This window comes from Oncorhynchus mykiss, chromosome 12 (assembly GCF_057628025.1).
Source record: "Oncorhynchus mykiss isolate SJ-2025 chromosome 12, ASM5762802v1, whole genome shotgun sequence".
Taxonomy (NCBI): domain Eukaryota; kingdom Metazoa; phylum Chordata; class Actinopteri; order Salmoniformes; family Salmonidae; genus Oncorhynchus; species Oncorhynchus mykiss.
Window position 1 is genome coordinate 31,007,863 of NC_143033.1, and position 12,500 is coordinate 31,020,362.

Genomic DNA, 12,500 nt, shown 5'->3' on the forward strand with positions numbered 1-12,500 from the left:
AGGTTTAAAAAGGCTTCTGAAGTTTGTAATTTCCACTTTGAAACGTCAGACTTGATTTTCCCTTGCGGAAAATGTCCATATAATCCACATAAAAATGTACATTTCCTGTTACTGCAGGATAATTTTTCAGCTGTAGCAAACTGGCTTAAATTAAGATCCTACATTTGTATCTGTTTCCATATAGTTAAACCTATAGTACCAGTCAGAAGTTTGGACACACTTACTCATTCTAGGGTTTTTCTTATATTTACTATTTTATACATTGTAGAATAATAGTGAAGACATCAAAACTATGAAATAACATATGGAATCATGTAGTAACCAAAAAAGGTGTTAAATTAGGTTGCCACCCTTTTCCTTGATGACAGCTTTGCACACTCTTTGTTACGGCTGTTGTCGGAATGAGACCAAGGTGCAGCGTGGTAGGCATACATTTTTATTTTATTAAAAACGACACCAAAAAACAACAAAATATAAACAAATGTAAAGTTCTGCAGGGCTAACAGCAACTGTGCAAAAACAAGATCCCACAACAGAAAGTGTGAAAAAGGGCTGCCTAAGTATGATTCCCAATCAGAGACAACGATAGACAGTTGCCTCTGATTGGGAACCATACTCGGCCAAAAACAAAGAAATAGACAACATAGAATGCCCGCCCCAAATCACACCCTGACCTAACCAAATAGAGAAATAAAACGTCTCTCTAAGGTCAGGGCGTGACCCCTGTCGTGACCCCTGTCTCTAAGGTCAGGGCGTGACCCACCAAAGGTGAGGACTCCCGGCCGCAAACCTGAACCTATAGGGGCGGCTCCGGTTCGGGACGTAGCCCCCACTCCCTACGCTGATCCCTCCTCTTCTGTGGAACCGGACCATGGATCGTCGCCGGAGACTCTGAACTGGGAACCACCACTGGAGGCTCCGGACTGCAGATCGTCGCCGGAGGCTCTGGACTGGGAACCCCCGCTGGCGCCTCTGGATTGCAGCTCGTCACTGAAGACTCCGGACTGCGGACCGTCGCTGGGGACCGTCGTTGCAGGCTCCTTGCCATGGATCATCACCACAGGCTCCGGGCCATGGATCATCACTGGAGGCTTCGTGCCATGGATTACCACTACAGGCCCCTGGGCCATGGATCATCACAGGAGGCTCCAGGCCATGGGTTATCACTGGAGGCTTCGGGCCATGGATCATCACTGGAGGCTTCATACGTGGAGCCGGAACAGGTCTCACCGGACTGAGGAGACATACTGGCAGCCTAGTGAGTGGAGCTGCCACAACACGTCCTGGCTGGATACCAACTCTAGCTCTGTGATTGTGGAGAGCTGGCACCGGACGCACTGAGCTATGACGGTGCAATGGAGGCATAGTGCGTAGAGCCAGCGCAGGACACACTGGACCGTGGGGGCGCACCGGGGTCTGGAGCGCAGAGCTGGCACAACTCGTCCTGGCTGGATACCCCCCGTAGCCCGGTAAGTGCGGGGAGCTGGAAAAGGCCGCACTGGGTTGTGCTGGCGAACTGGGGATACCATGCGTAGAGCTGGTGCAGGATAACGTGGGTGCTTGACCAGTCACTCGCTCCCCACGGTAAACACGGGGAGTTGGCTAAGGTCTGAACCCTGACTCCGCCAATCTCCCCGTGTGTCCCCCGTGTGCCTCTCGTGCTTGCTTCGTTGAGCCGACTCCTCGTAACGTCGCCGTTCCGCTTTAGCTGTCTCCATCTCCTCCTTCGGACGACGATACTCTCCAGCCTGTTCAGAGGAGACTGTGTGAATCAGGCCTTCATGGTCGAATTGCTGCAAAGAAACCACTACTAAAGGAAACCACTACTAAACTGCATTGTTGGTCAGGGGCTTGCTTGTAAGTAAGAATTTCACTGTAAGGTTGTTGTATTCGGCGCATGTGACTAATAAAATTTGATTTGATTTTAAAGGACACCAATAAGGAGAAGATATTTGCTTTGGCCAAGAAACATGAGCAATAGACATTAGACCGGTGTAAGTCCAAATTGGAGATTTTTGGTTCCAACTGCCGTGTCTTTGTGAAACGCAGAGTAGGTGAACGGAGGATCTCCACATGTGGGGTTCCCACCATGAAGCATGGAGGAGGAGGTGTGATGGTGTGGGGGTGCTTTTCTGGTGACACTGTCAGTGATTTATTTAGAATTCAACACACTTAACCAGCATGGCTACCACAGCATTCTGCAGCAATACACCATCCCATCTGGTTTGCGCGTAGTGGGACTATCATTTGCTTTTCCAACAGGACAATGACCCAACACACCTCCAGGCTGTATTTGACCAATTAGAGTAATGGAGTGCTGCATTTGATGACCTGGCCTCCACAATCACCAAAACTCAACCCAATTGAGATGTTTTGGGATGAGTTGGACCACAGAGTGAAGGAAATGCAGCCAACAAGTGCTCAGTATATGTGGGAACTCCTTCAAGACTATTCGAGAAGCATTCCAGGAGAAGCTGATTGAGAGAATGCTAAGAGTGTGCAAAGCTGTCATCAAGGCAACGGGTGGCTACTTTGAAGAATCTAAAATGTTAAATATATTTTGATTTGTTTAACACTTGTTTGGTTACTACAGTTGAAGTTGGAAGTTTACATACACCTTAGCCAAATACATTTAAACTCAGTTTTTCACAATTACTGACATTTAATCAGAGTACAAATTCCCTGTCTTAGGTCAAGAATGTGAAATGTCAGAATAATAGTAGAGAGAATGAATTATTTCAGCTTTTATTTCTTTCATCACATTCCCAGTGGGTTAGAAGTTTACATACACTCAATTAGTATTTGGTAGCATTGCCTTTAAATTGTTTAATTTGGGTCAAATGTTTTGGGTAGCCTTCCACAAGCTTCCCACAATAATTTGGGTGAATTTTGGCCCATTCCTTCTGACAGAGCTGATGTAACTGAGTCAGGTTGTAGGCCTCCTTGCTCACACACGCTTGTTCAGTTCAGCCCACAAATTTTCTATAGGATTGAGGTCGGGGCTTTGTGATGGCCACTCCAATTACCTTGACTTTTTTGTCCTTAAGCCATTTTGCCACAACTTTGAAAGTATGCTTGGGGTCATTGTCCATTTGGAAGACCCATTTGCGACCAAGCTTTAACTTCCTGACTGATGTCTTGAGATGTTGCTTCAATATATCCACATCATTTTCCTTCCTCATGATGCCATTTATTTTGTGAAGTGCACCAGTCCCTCTTGCAGCAAAGCACCCCCACAACATGATGCTGCCACCCCCGTGCTTCACGGTTGGAATGATGTTCGTCGGCTTGCAAACCTACCCCTTTTTGTTCCAAACATAACGATGGTCATTATGGCCAAACAGTTCTATTTTGTTTCATCAGACCAGAGGACATGTCTCCAAAAAGTACGATCTTTGTCCTCATGTGCAGTTGCAAACCATAGTCTGGATTGTTTATGGCGGTTTTCGAGCAGTGGCTTCTTCCTTGCTGAGTGGCCTTTCAGGTTATGTTGACATAGGTCTCGTTTTACTGTAGATATAGATACTTTTGATCACTTTACTTGTGATCACTGTGAGGTGATGGTATAGGAGAGGGTGAAATCTATGAGGCAATGGTATAGGGGGGAGGGGGATCATTATGAGGTAATGGTATAGGAGGAAAAACTATGGGGTAATGGTATGGGAGAGAAAACTATGGGGTAATGGTATGGGAGAGAAAACTATGGGGTAATGGTATGGGAGAGAAAACTATGGGGTAATGGTATGGGAGAGAAAACTATGGGGTAATGGAATGGGGGAGAGAACTATGGGGTAATGGTATGGGAGAGAACTATGGGGTAATGGTATGGGAGAGAGAACTATGGGGTAATGGTATGGGAGAGAACTATGGGGTAATGGTATGGGAGAGAACTATGGGGTAATGGTATGGGAGATAACTATGGGGTAATGGTATGGCAGGGTGAGAGTGATAGTAAAGCAGGAGAAACGGTGGGAAAGCAGGGAGAAGCAGATGAAAGAGAAGGAGAACAATAAAGGTGTTAGCTGAGCTATAGATACAGTGCCTTGCGAAAGTATTCGGCCCCCTTGAACTTTGCGACCTTTTGCCACATTTCAGGCTTCAAACATAAAGATATAAAACTGTATTTTTTGGGGAAGAATCAACAACAAGTGGGACACAATCATGAAGTGGAACGACATTTATTGGATATTTCAAACTTTTTTAACAAATCAAAAACTGAAAAATTGGGCGTGCAAAATTATTCAGCCCCTTTACTTTCAGTGCAGCAAACTCTCTCCAGAAGTTCAGTGAGGATCTCTGAATGATCCAATGTTGACCTAAATGACTAATGATGATAAATACAATCCACCTGTGTGTAATCAAGTCTCCGTATAAATGCACCTGCACTGTGATAGTCTCAGAGGTCCGTTAAATGCGCAGAGAGCATCATGAAGAACAAGGAACACACCAGGCAGGTCCGAGATACTGTTGTGAAGAAGTTTAAAGCCGGATTTGGATACAAAAAGATTTCCCAAGCTTTAAACATCCCAAGGAGCACTGTGCAAGCGATAATATTGAAATGGAAGGAGTATCAGACCACTGCAAATCTACCAAGACCTGGCCGTCCCTCTAAACTTTCAGCTCATACAAGGAGAAGACTGATCAGAGATGCAGCCAAGAGGCCCATGATCACTCTGGATGAACTGCAGAGATCTACAGCTGAGGTGGGAGACTCTGTCCATAGGACAACAATCAGTCGTATATTGCACAAATCTGGCCTTTATGGAAGAGTGGCAAGAAGAAAGCCATTTCTTAAAGATATCCATAAAAAGTGTCGTTTAAAGTTTGCCACAAGCCACCTGGGAGACACACCAAACATGTGGAAGAAGGTGCTCTGGTCAGATAAAACCAAAATTGAACTTTTTGGCAACAATGCAAAACGTTATGTCTGGCGTAAAAGCAACACAGCTGAACACACCATCCCCACTGTCAACCATGGTGGTGGCAGCATCATGGTTTGGGCCTGCTTTTCTTCAGCAGGGACAGGGAAGATGGTTAAAATTGATGGGAAGATGGATGGAGCCAAATACAGGACCATTCTGGAAGAAAACCTGATGGAGTCTGCAAAAGACCTGAGACTGGGACGGAGATTTGTCTTCCAACAAGACAATGATCCAAAACATAAAGCAAAATCTACAATGGAATGGTTCAAAAATAAACATATCCAGGTGTTAGAATGGTCGAGTCAAAGTCCAGACCTGAATCCAATCGAGAATCTGTGGAAAGAACTGAAAACTGCTGTTCACAAATGGCTCACTGAGCTCGAGCTGTTTTGCAAGGAGGAATGGGAAAAAATGTCAGTCTCTCGATGTGCAAAACTGATAGAGACATACCCCAAGCGACTTACAGCTGTAATCGCAGCAAAAGGTGGCGCTACAAAGTATTAACTTAAGGGGGCTGAATAATTTTGCACGCCCAATTTTTCAGTTTTTGATTTGTTAAAAAAGTTTGAAATATCCAATAAATGTCATTCCACTTCATGATTGTGTCCCACTTGTTGTTGATTCTTCACAAAAAAATACAGTTTTATATCTTTATGTTTGAAGCCTGAAATGTGGCAAAAGGTCGCAAAGTTCAAGGGGGCCGAATACTTTCGCAAGGCACTGTATTGTGCTAGAAGAATGCAGAAACAAACAAGCCCTTCTATTTTACATTCTTATCTTACTATGTTGTATTGCATACACATGGGCTATATCATTAGGATGTTGGCTGTGAGTCAAGACAACATGTCATTATGAGCTGAATATGCTTATCCTTATCATAGTTAATTAACAACCAGCTCTGAAGGATTGCTGTTAGGAGATTGTATTTTATGGGCAATTCCACAGCAGCTTAGTCCAAAGATATTTTTAGGTACCACAGAGTGCTCTGGCAATTCTCACTTCATTGGGAGGAAGGATGTTTAACATGCTTTTTACATTTGTATCACAACCCATTTTTTGAGAAAATCATGATGATAGTGACCATTTTAGGCCTCTTTTAGACGTATACATGCCTCCTGTAAGGTCCTATGATCCATGAACCGTACATGATACAGACAAAACCTTGGTGTCATACTCCTAACAGTGTGCTATAAAATATGTATGGCTATATTCTGAAATATAAAAAATCACATTAAAGGCCCCTTTTTTGATTTAGCTTATTTTTAGAACAATATACTCTTAAAACACATCACATTTCCAGAGTGGCTCTCTGCTCCTTCTGAGGAAATTATACATTTTAAACATAGAAATGTACATTATAGGTCATTAACCTGTAGGATTGCGCATTTAGCAAATCACCAGCTGAGGGAGTTCTCATTCATGTGTAAAATCGTATTTTAGAATGTAGCGATGCTCCATATTTTAGAGCACACTGTTAGGAGGTGTTGTCTGTATAATGTACAGTTCATGGATCATAGGGCCTTACATGAGGCCTGTATAGCTCTAAAAAAAAAGGCCTAAAATTGTCACTTTAATCATGATTTTCTCAAAAATGGTTTGTGTTACAAATGTAAAAGCATATTAAACATCCTTCCTCCCAATTAAGTTTCTATGTGAGAACTGACAGATTCATCTGAGATACCAAACCTATTTCCAGGCTATGCTATCATGGAATTGCCCTTAAAATCCATACTACACTGTACACACCCATCCAGCTGAACCAGCTTCCCCTCTCTGGGGGGAGTAGGATATTACTAAACACAGCCATTATATAGTCATTGATCAGACCCTATTTCAAATTCCTCCATCTTCTAAAGAAAGCACTTATAAACCCAGACACTCATTTATCTAGAGTGAAAAGCACACTTGTATATGGTTTGTATCACATACAATTTGATCTAAATAAAAATGTGATCCCTTCAAAACAAATGTATTTTTTAAAATAGAATCTGAGACAGCAATCCCCTTAAACTATGTATCTGTAATCGAAAACTTGAAGGCAATACATCATGATGGCTCTACCTGGAAGTGTGTCCAGTCCTTCTAGACTTTATTGCCTTATCCACAAAGGCCCTGTGTGTCCATGTGAATACTGATGTAGGTCAGGACAGGAGTATGAACCAGGGCATCAGTATTACACTGTAACAGCAGAGTCTGGGGTATTGTGACACTGCCTGTGTAGAGTGGGAGGGCATGTTAGCTTTCTAACAGTCTGACCATTTGACACTGGAGGGACCTCACAGGAATGTGAAGGCATAAGATAAACAATAACAAGGACATATGCAAATAAAATGTAGGTCTGTTTGGTCATACACAAACACACAAACTCGCGCACGCACACCCAGGCACACACGCACAGCACTCAACACATACAACACAGAATCCAAAATGATCAGCAAACCATTTTACCGTGTACAGGCCTGTAACCACTAGTTATTGAGTAATCAACTACCTGTATGTACCTTGTCTTCCCAATCATCAAGGGCAGCAGTGTGCCAATAAAATGCCAAGCCCAGTCATTATCATCGCTGGGCTGTTAGTGTATCGTGGGAATACAGGCCAGAGACTGAAAGAACCTGTCTAGATCCAAATGGCAATTAAACCGGCTGCTGCCTATTTGCAAAAAACAAGTTTGACATAGAAACATTTAGAGTCTGACCAATATATCGGTTCATGATCGTCGATATTGGCCTTTTACCGCTATATCAGTATCGGACGATAATTCAACAGATATTCAATAAATAGGTTGAAAAAAGGGAATGTCATGCTCATCTGAACACTTGCGGCCATTCTCATGATGATTTCATACATTGTGACAAAAATGACACAACATTTGAAGCATAGTTATTGGACAATTGCTCTTTTGGAAGGAAACGTACAAGAATTCAGTGTGGAAAAATTACAACATTTAATTTCCCCACAGTCAAACAGTATAATTGACAGATATTATCGGTATCTGTAAGTTTTGTCCCCCCAAAAAATCGGAATTGGTATCTGTAGGCTACACCCAATTAAGCACGGACCAACACTGATATCTTTTGGACATCTTTTTTTGGTCCTGTCTGGTCCGGCTGTGTTTTTTGGGGGCGGTCCAGACAGGCCTTGAACCAATCATTGACATCAATGTTTGTTTCAGATTTGGTCCGGTCTGGACCAGCGTTGATTTGGTATGGTCTGGACCAGCGTTGATTTGGTCCGGTCTGGACCAGCGTTGATTTGGTCCGGTCTGGACCAGCGTTGATTTGGTCCGGTCTGGACCAGCGTTGATTTGGTATGGTCTGGACCAGCGTTGATTTGGTCCGGTCTGGACCAGCGTTGATTTGGTATGGTCTGGACCAGCGTTGATTTGGTATGGTCTGGACCAGCGTTGATTTGGTATGGTCTGGACCAGCGTTGATTTGGTCCGGTCTGGACCAGCGTTGATTTAGTCCGGTCTGGACCAGCGTTGATTTGGTCCGGTCTGGACCAGCGTTGATTTGGTCCGGTCTGGACCAGTGTTGATTTGGTCCGGTCTGGACCAGTGTTGATTTGGTCCGGTCTGGACCAGCGTTGATTTGGTCCGGTCTGGACCAGCGTTGATTTGGTCCGGTCTGGACCAGCGTTGATTTGGTCCGGTCTGGACCAGCGTTGATTTAGTCCGGTCTGGACCAGCGTTGATTTGGTCCGGTCTGGACCAGCGTTGATTTGGTCCGGTCTGGACCAGTGTTGATTTGGTCCGGTCTGGACCAGCGTTGATTTGGTCCGAAAATAGACATCTATAACTGACGTCTTATCAACTTTCATTAAGAACCGATAATGAACCTAATTTCAACGTCCGGGAAATAAGTATTTTAACCTTTCATTCAGAAACTAAAATGAACCTAACTTAAAATTCGCAGTAATGACGTCTTTTCAACATAATTTTGCTTACTGGGACTTGTGTAGATTTGCAGGGTTTAGAAGGGCTGCAATTACTTTTGCCTCGCCTAGGGCAGCAGAGTGGCCAAGACCGGGCCTGCACAAAGTAATCTAATTTGGGGGTGAGAGAAAGTTCCTGTGTGTACAGCCGTCTACTAACTTGCCTACATTTTCCTTAGTTATGCAAGCAGAATATTAGAAGATAAGTGATTATCTTAGTCCCTCAGGGCAACAAAGCTGACTGAAATTTGTTTTGATACATCACTTTAAATCCTAACATCTTTATAGGAGGAAACTAACATTCACGTTAGAGTGCTGCGGTTTTTTCCTTAGTGTGAAGAAAGTAAGAAACCTAGAATTCTGTCTTTCAACCTCAACTCTTCCAGATACAATAACACACGTAGGTGTGGTGTGGTTAGGAACAAGCTGGATCAGTTCTCCCTTCACAATGTACCTGACAATCAGTAGTGATTAATGGATATGTTCTATGTGATTCAGTGAGAAAGGAAAACTGAATCCCTGAAGAACGTTAAGTCTATGGCTGTACGCCCTGAAGCGTCTTGATCTTGGAATTCATGAATGCTTCATTTTATTCTTAAAATATGTTGAATGCAAGCCTGAACAACGTAGGCATGTCACAACACAAAGTGAGTTGACAATAACCTAGAACAACTTAAACAAAGACAATATGCTAATAACTCCTCAGACGCTCAGTATGCCTCTTCAAGTGGCTAAAAAGATATCCTCGCTCAGACACAATCTACACATTAACACACACACATGTACTCACACACTCAGTCACACACACTTTGACATGACCCAAGGACGCCGTGATGATTATTTGACAAGACAATACTGAACAGCAAATTGAAATGAAAGCCAGGTGATAACAACACCACACATGAATAACGTTTTTTTTCTCTGTTTTGACAACAGCTATCTTCATGGCATCTCTGGTCTGATCAAAAAGAGCTGCCGCCTCTGACCACAGCAAAGGCTTCTTGCTAACAGGGTGGCATGCCGCACCCTAACCTGGCCCCACGCACAGTGTTGCATAAGACTAGGGACAATGCTGATGAACAAAGTTCAGCTGTAATACTGGTAGTGTTCTCTATTCATAAAACCAACGGTATCGAAAAGGCCTAACTTTAGTCAAAGGTGTGTGTGTGATTGGCTCATTGTTCTGGTAAAGGCATGTTAAAAGCTCCAAAGCAACCACTAGGTCAAACTAGGCCAAGCTTAAGTGCTCAATACAATGACCGCACCATTAGGTAATTACCATAGTTCCATAAAAGTTATTTGAGAAACAGCTGTGAACAGGGTCATAAGCGGTCAATAGACCTGACTCCAGAAATAAAGGTCCAGGCAGGCAAATATATTCCAGGACTGTAGTGTGTGTGTGTTAGCTCTCAGCATTATTTACAGTGTGCTTGCATGACTACTTGCATGAATAATTGACTTAAGTGCAGTGCTGTACACCCACACTGTGAAAACAAAAGATGTTGATTCAACATACAATTGTAAGGCAACAAGCTGCCATTGAGAGTTTGCTCAACAAAATGTTCACTCACAAACTTTTTGTTGTGAGTTTGCTCAACATATTTTTTGTTGAGCCAACTCACAATCCTATCGCAGCTGGTTTCCTTACAATTGTATTTTGAATAAAATTAAAATGGGTGCATGTCAGGTCTTGCGTGTGTCAGTGCATATTTGTGTGTGTGCCCTGTGCAGGTGTGTGTGTGCATGTGTAATTAGATGCTTTCATGTGCACTAAACAGGTTTGCATGTAGGAAGATGTATGTGTGTGTGTCTGTGTGAAGAGCAGTACGCAAGTAAATTCAATGTGTGTGCAGGTGTGTATAGTCCCTCTCACCACCTCCTCCTCCTCCTCTTCTTCCTCCTCCTCCTCTTCCTCCTCCTCCTCTCCGACACCAGGCTCAGGGCTCTTGATGGAGCTAGATGTCTGGCTGAAGACAGAAGGAGTTTTGCCATCGATATTCTGAAGGAAGCAAAAAAAAACAGGCACAGGGTCATTAAGAGTATAGGTTCTAGAATATTACTGGTAGCACTTACTATGTAATTTGTGTTACACATCAAATTTCTAAGAAGGAAAAATACTTGTATTTCTGTGGCACTGGTTTGATGATGAACCTGAAAGTTCAACGAGAAACACTGCTGCAGATAAGAGTGATGACTGGGGTTGCTGAATCAGAGGGTTGTAAGAAGTGTATTTATTATTTAGTTGTAATAAGGTGTGACGGCTGGTTTAAACTTGACTAGGTGTGGCTCCGTAACAGGAGTACCCTGTGGGATCCAAGTAAAGACAAGCATTCAGGAAAGCATGCTTCTTTCATCTGTGTGCTTTTCTCAGGCTCAGAGATGCATTTTCAGGCTGGAAGTATAAAGGAGGCTCAAATGTCAAACATCCGTTAGTTTGCAATTTTGAAAATTGCGTAGAAATTGGCATACTGGCATTTTCCAGACCTAAGACAGGTTTGGCAATTTACCTGTCTAACATCAGCGGTCTTGTTCTGAGGTGAGAGGGGCGGAAATATGAGGTGTGTCCTTAAAAACATGCACCAATATGCCAATTTCAGTGAGCGCAAATAGAGATATTTAAGACCGACCAAAAGCTGGTCTTAGAGGTAGACCCGCCTAATGTAATTGGTTATGGCATTGATTTTACCAGCTGAGGCACAAACAGCAGCCTTATGTAGGCCTACATCACCAATGTTTTATGAAAATATCACAAACAGCAAAATAGTCAACAGACATTGTATTTTATTTATTTATATTGGACATGATTTTTGTCCAGCTTCTCTGAAATGTTTAGACTCATTATGTGCAATGCCCATTCCATGAAAGGTGTCAGTGACTGTAGGAAGCTTGTTTAGGAACATCAAGTAATTTAAAAATACTTTATAATTTTGATTAAAAAAAAACTCTTCCACTTTCCTCTGTTGGACCGAACTGTCAAATCGCGAGAATTTTCTGTCCATGGTGCTGAATCCGCTTGTAGGTTATATTTCCTGTTTGTTTGTTTACCTTTCACGTGGCAAAGGCACTACTGGCCATATCGACAGCGATGGTATGCTATAGCTATATATATATTTGGAAGCAGTAACGGTGAGTGGACAGTCCCCCTTTCTCTTTATATTGGATCTTTTTCGGGGTCCTGTGAAAAGTTTGAATGTGTGTAAAAACCTCCATAGTCTACGTTGTCTTTTAGGCCTAATATTATATGCCCACGGGGAGAAATGATGGTGCCTCTAACTGTAGACATAGCCTATTTAAAACAAGTTGTTGTTACATTTTTTTAGAATTATTCACTCTCTTTCAAGGTCTAATTTATAGTGAATGTAATCTTGCTTATTGACAACGTTTGGCATGTCCATGGCTCAGACATAATGCATTTTACAGTAGGCCTATATCAGTGCAAATGGTATGCTAACAATATATTTCCATATTGAAGCCATGCATTTAATGTTAAAAATTATGTTAAACATATTTAGCAAATTAGAGATAGGCCTACATTTTGTTTTTTTTGTTTCTGTAGGCTATTTAACATACTAGGCTCTATATTGGGCTAACATTCAAATTGGAGTGGATGACAACGCAATACATAAAAGACCATAAATGCAC

General features: G+C 42.6%; 1 protein-coding gene across 4 annotated transcripts in view; it reads right to left on the minus strand.

Moving 5' to 3' along the window:
- Window positions 1-12,500, minus strand: part of LOC110537396 (protein POF1B) — a 34,611-nt gene that overhangs the window by 20,841 nt on the left and 1,270 nt on the right. For 2 of the 4 annotated variants that reach the window (XM_021623417.3, XM_021623416.3), the window contains exon 2: window positions 10,732-10,857. In XM_021623417.3, coding sequence (XP_021479092.3) covers window positions 10,732-10,857 — 126 coding nt within the window. The remainder of the gene's footprint in view (window positions 1-10,731; window positions 10,858-12,500) is intronic. The other 2 variants (XM_090192224.1, XM_036937375.2) reach the window with 1 other exon arrangement.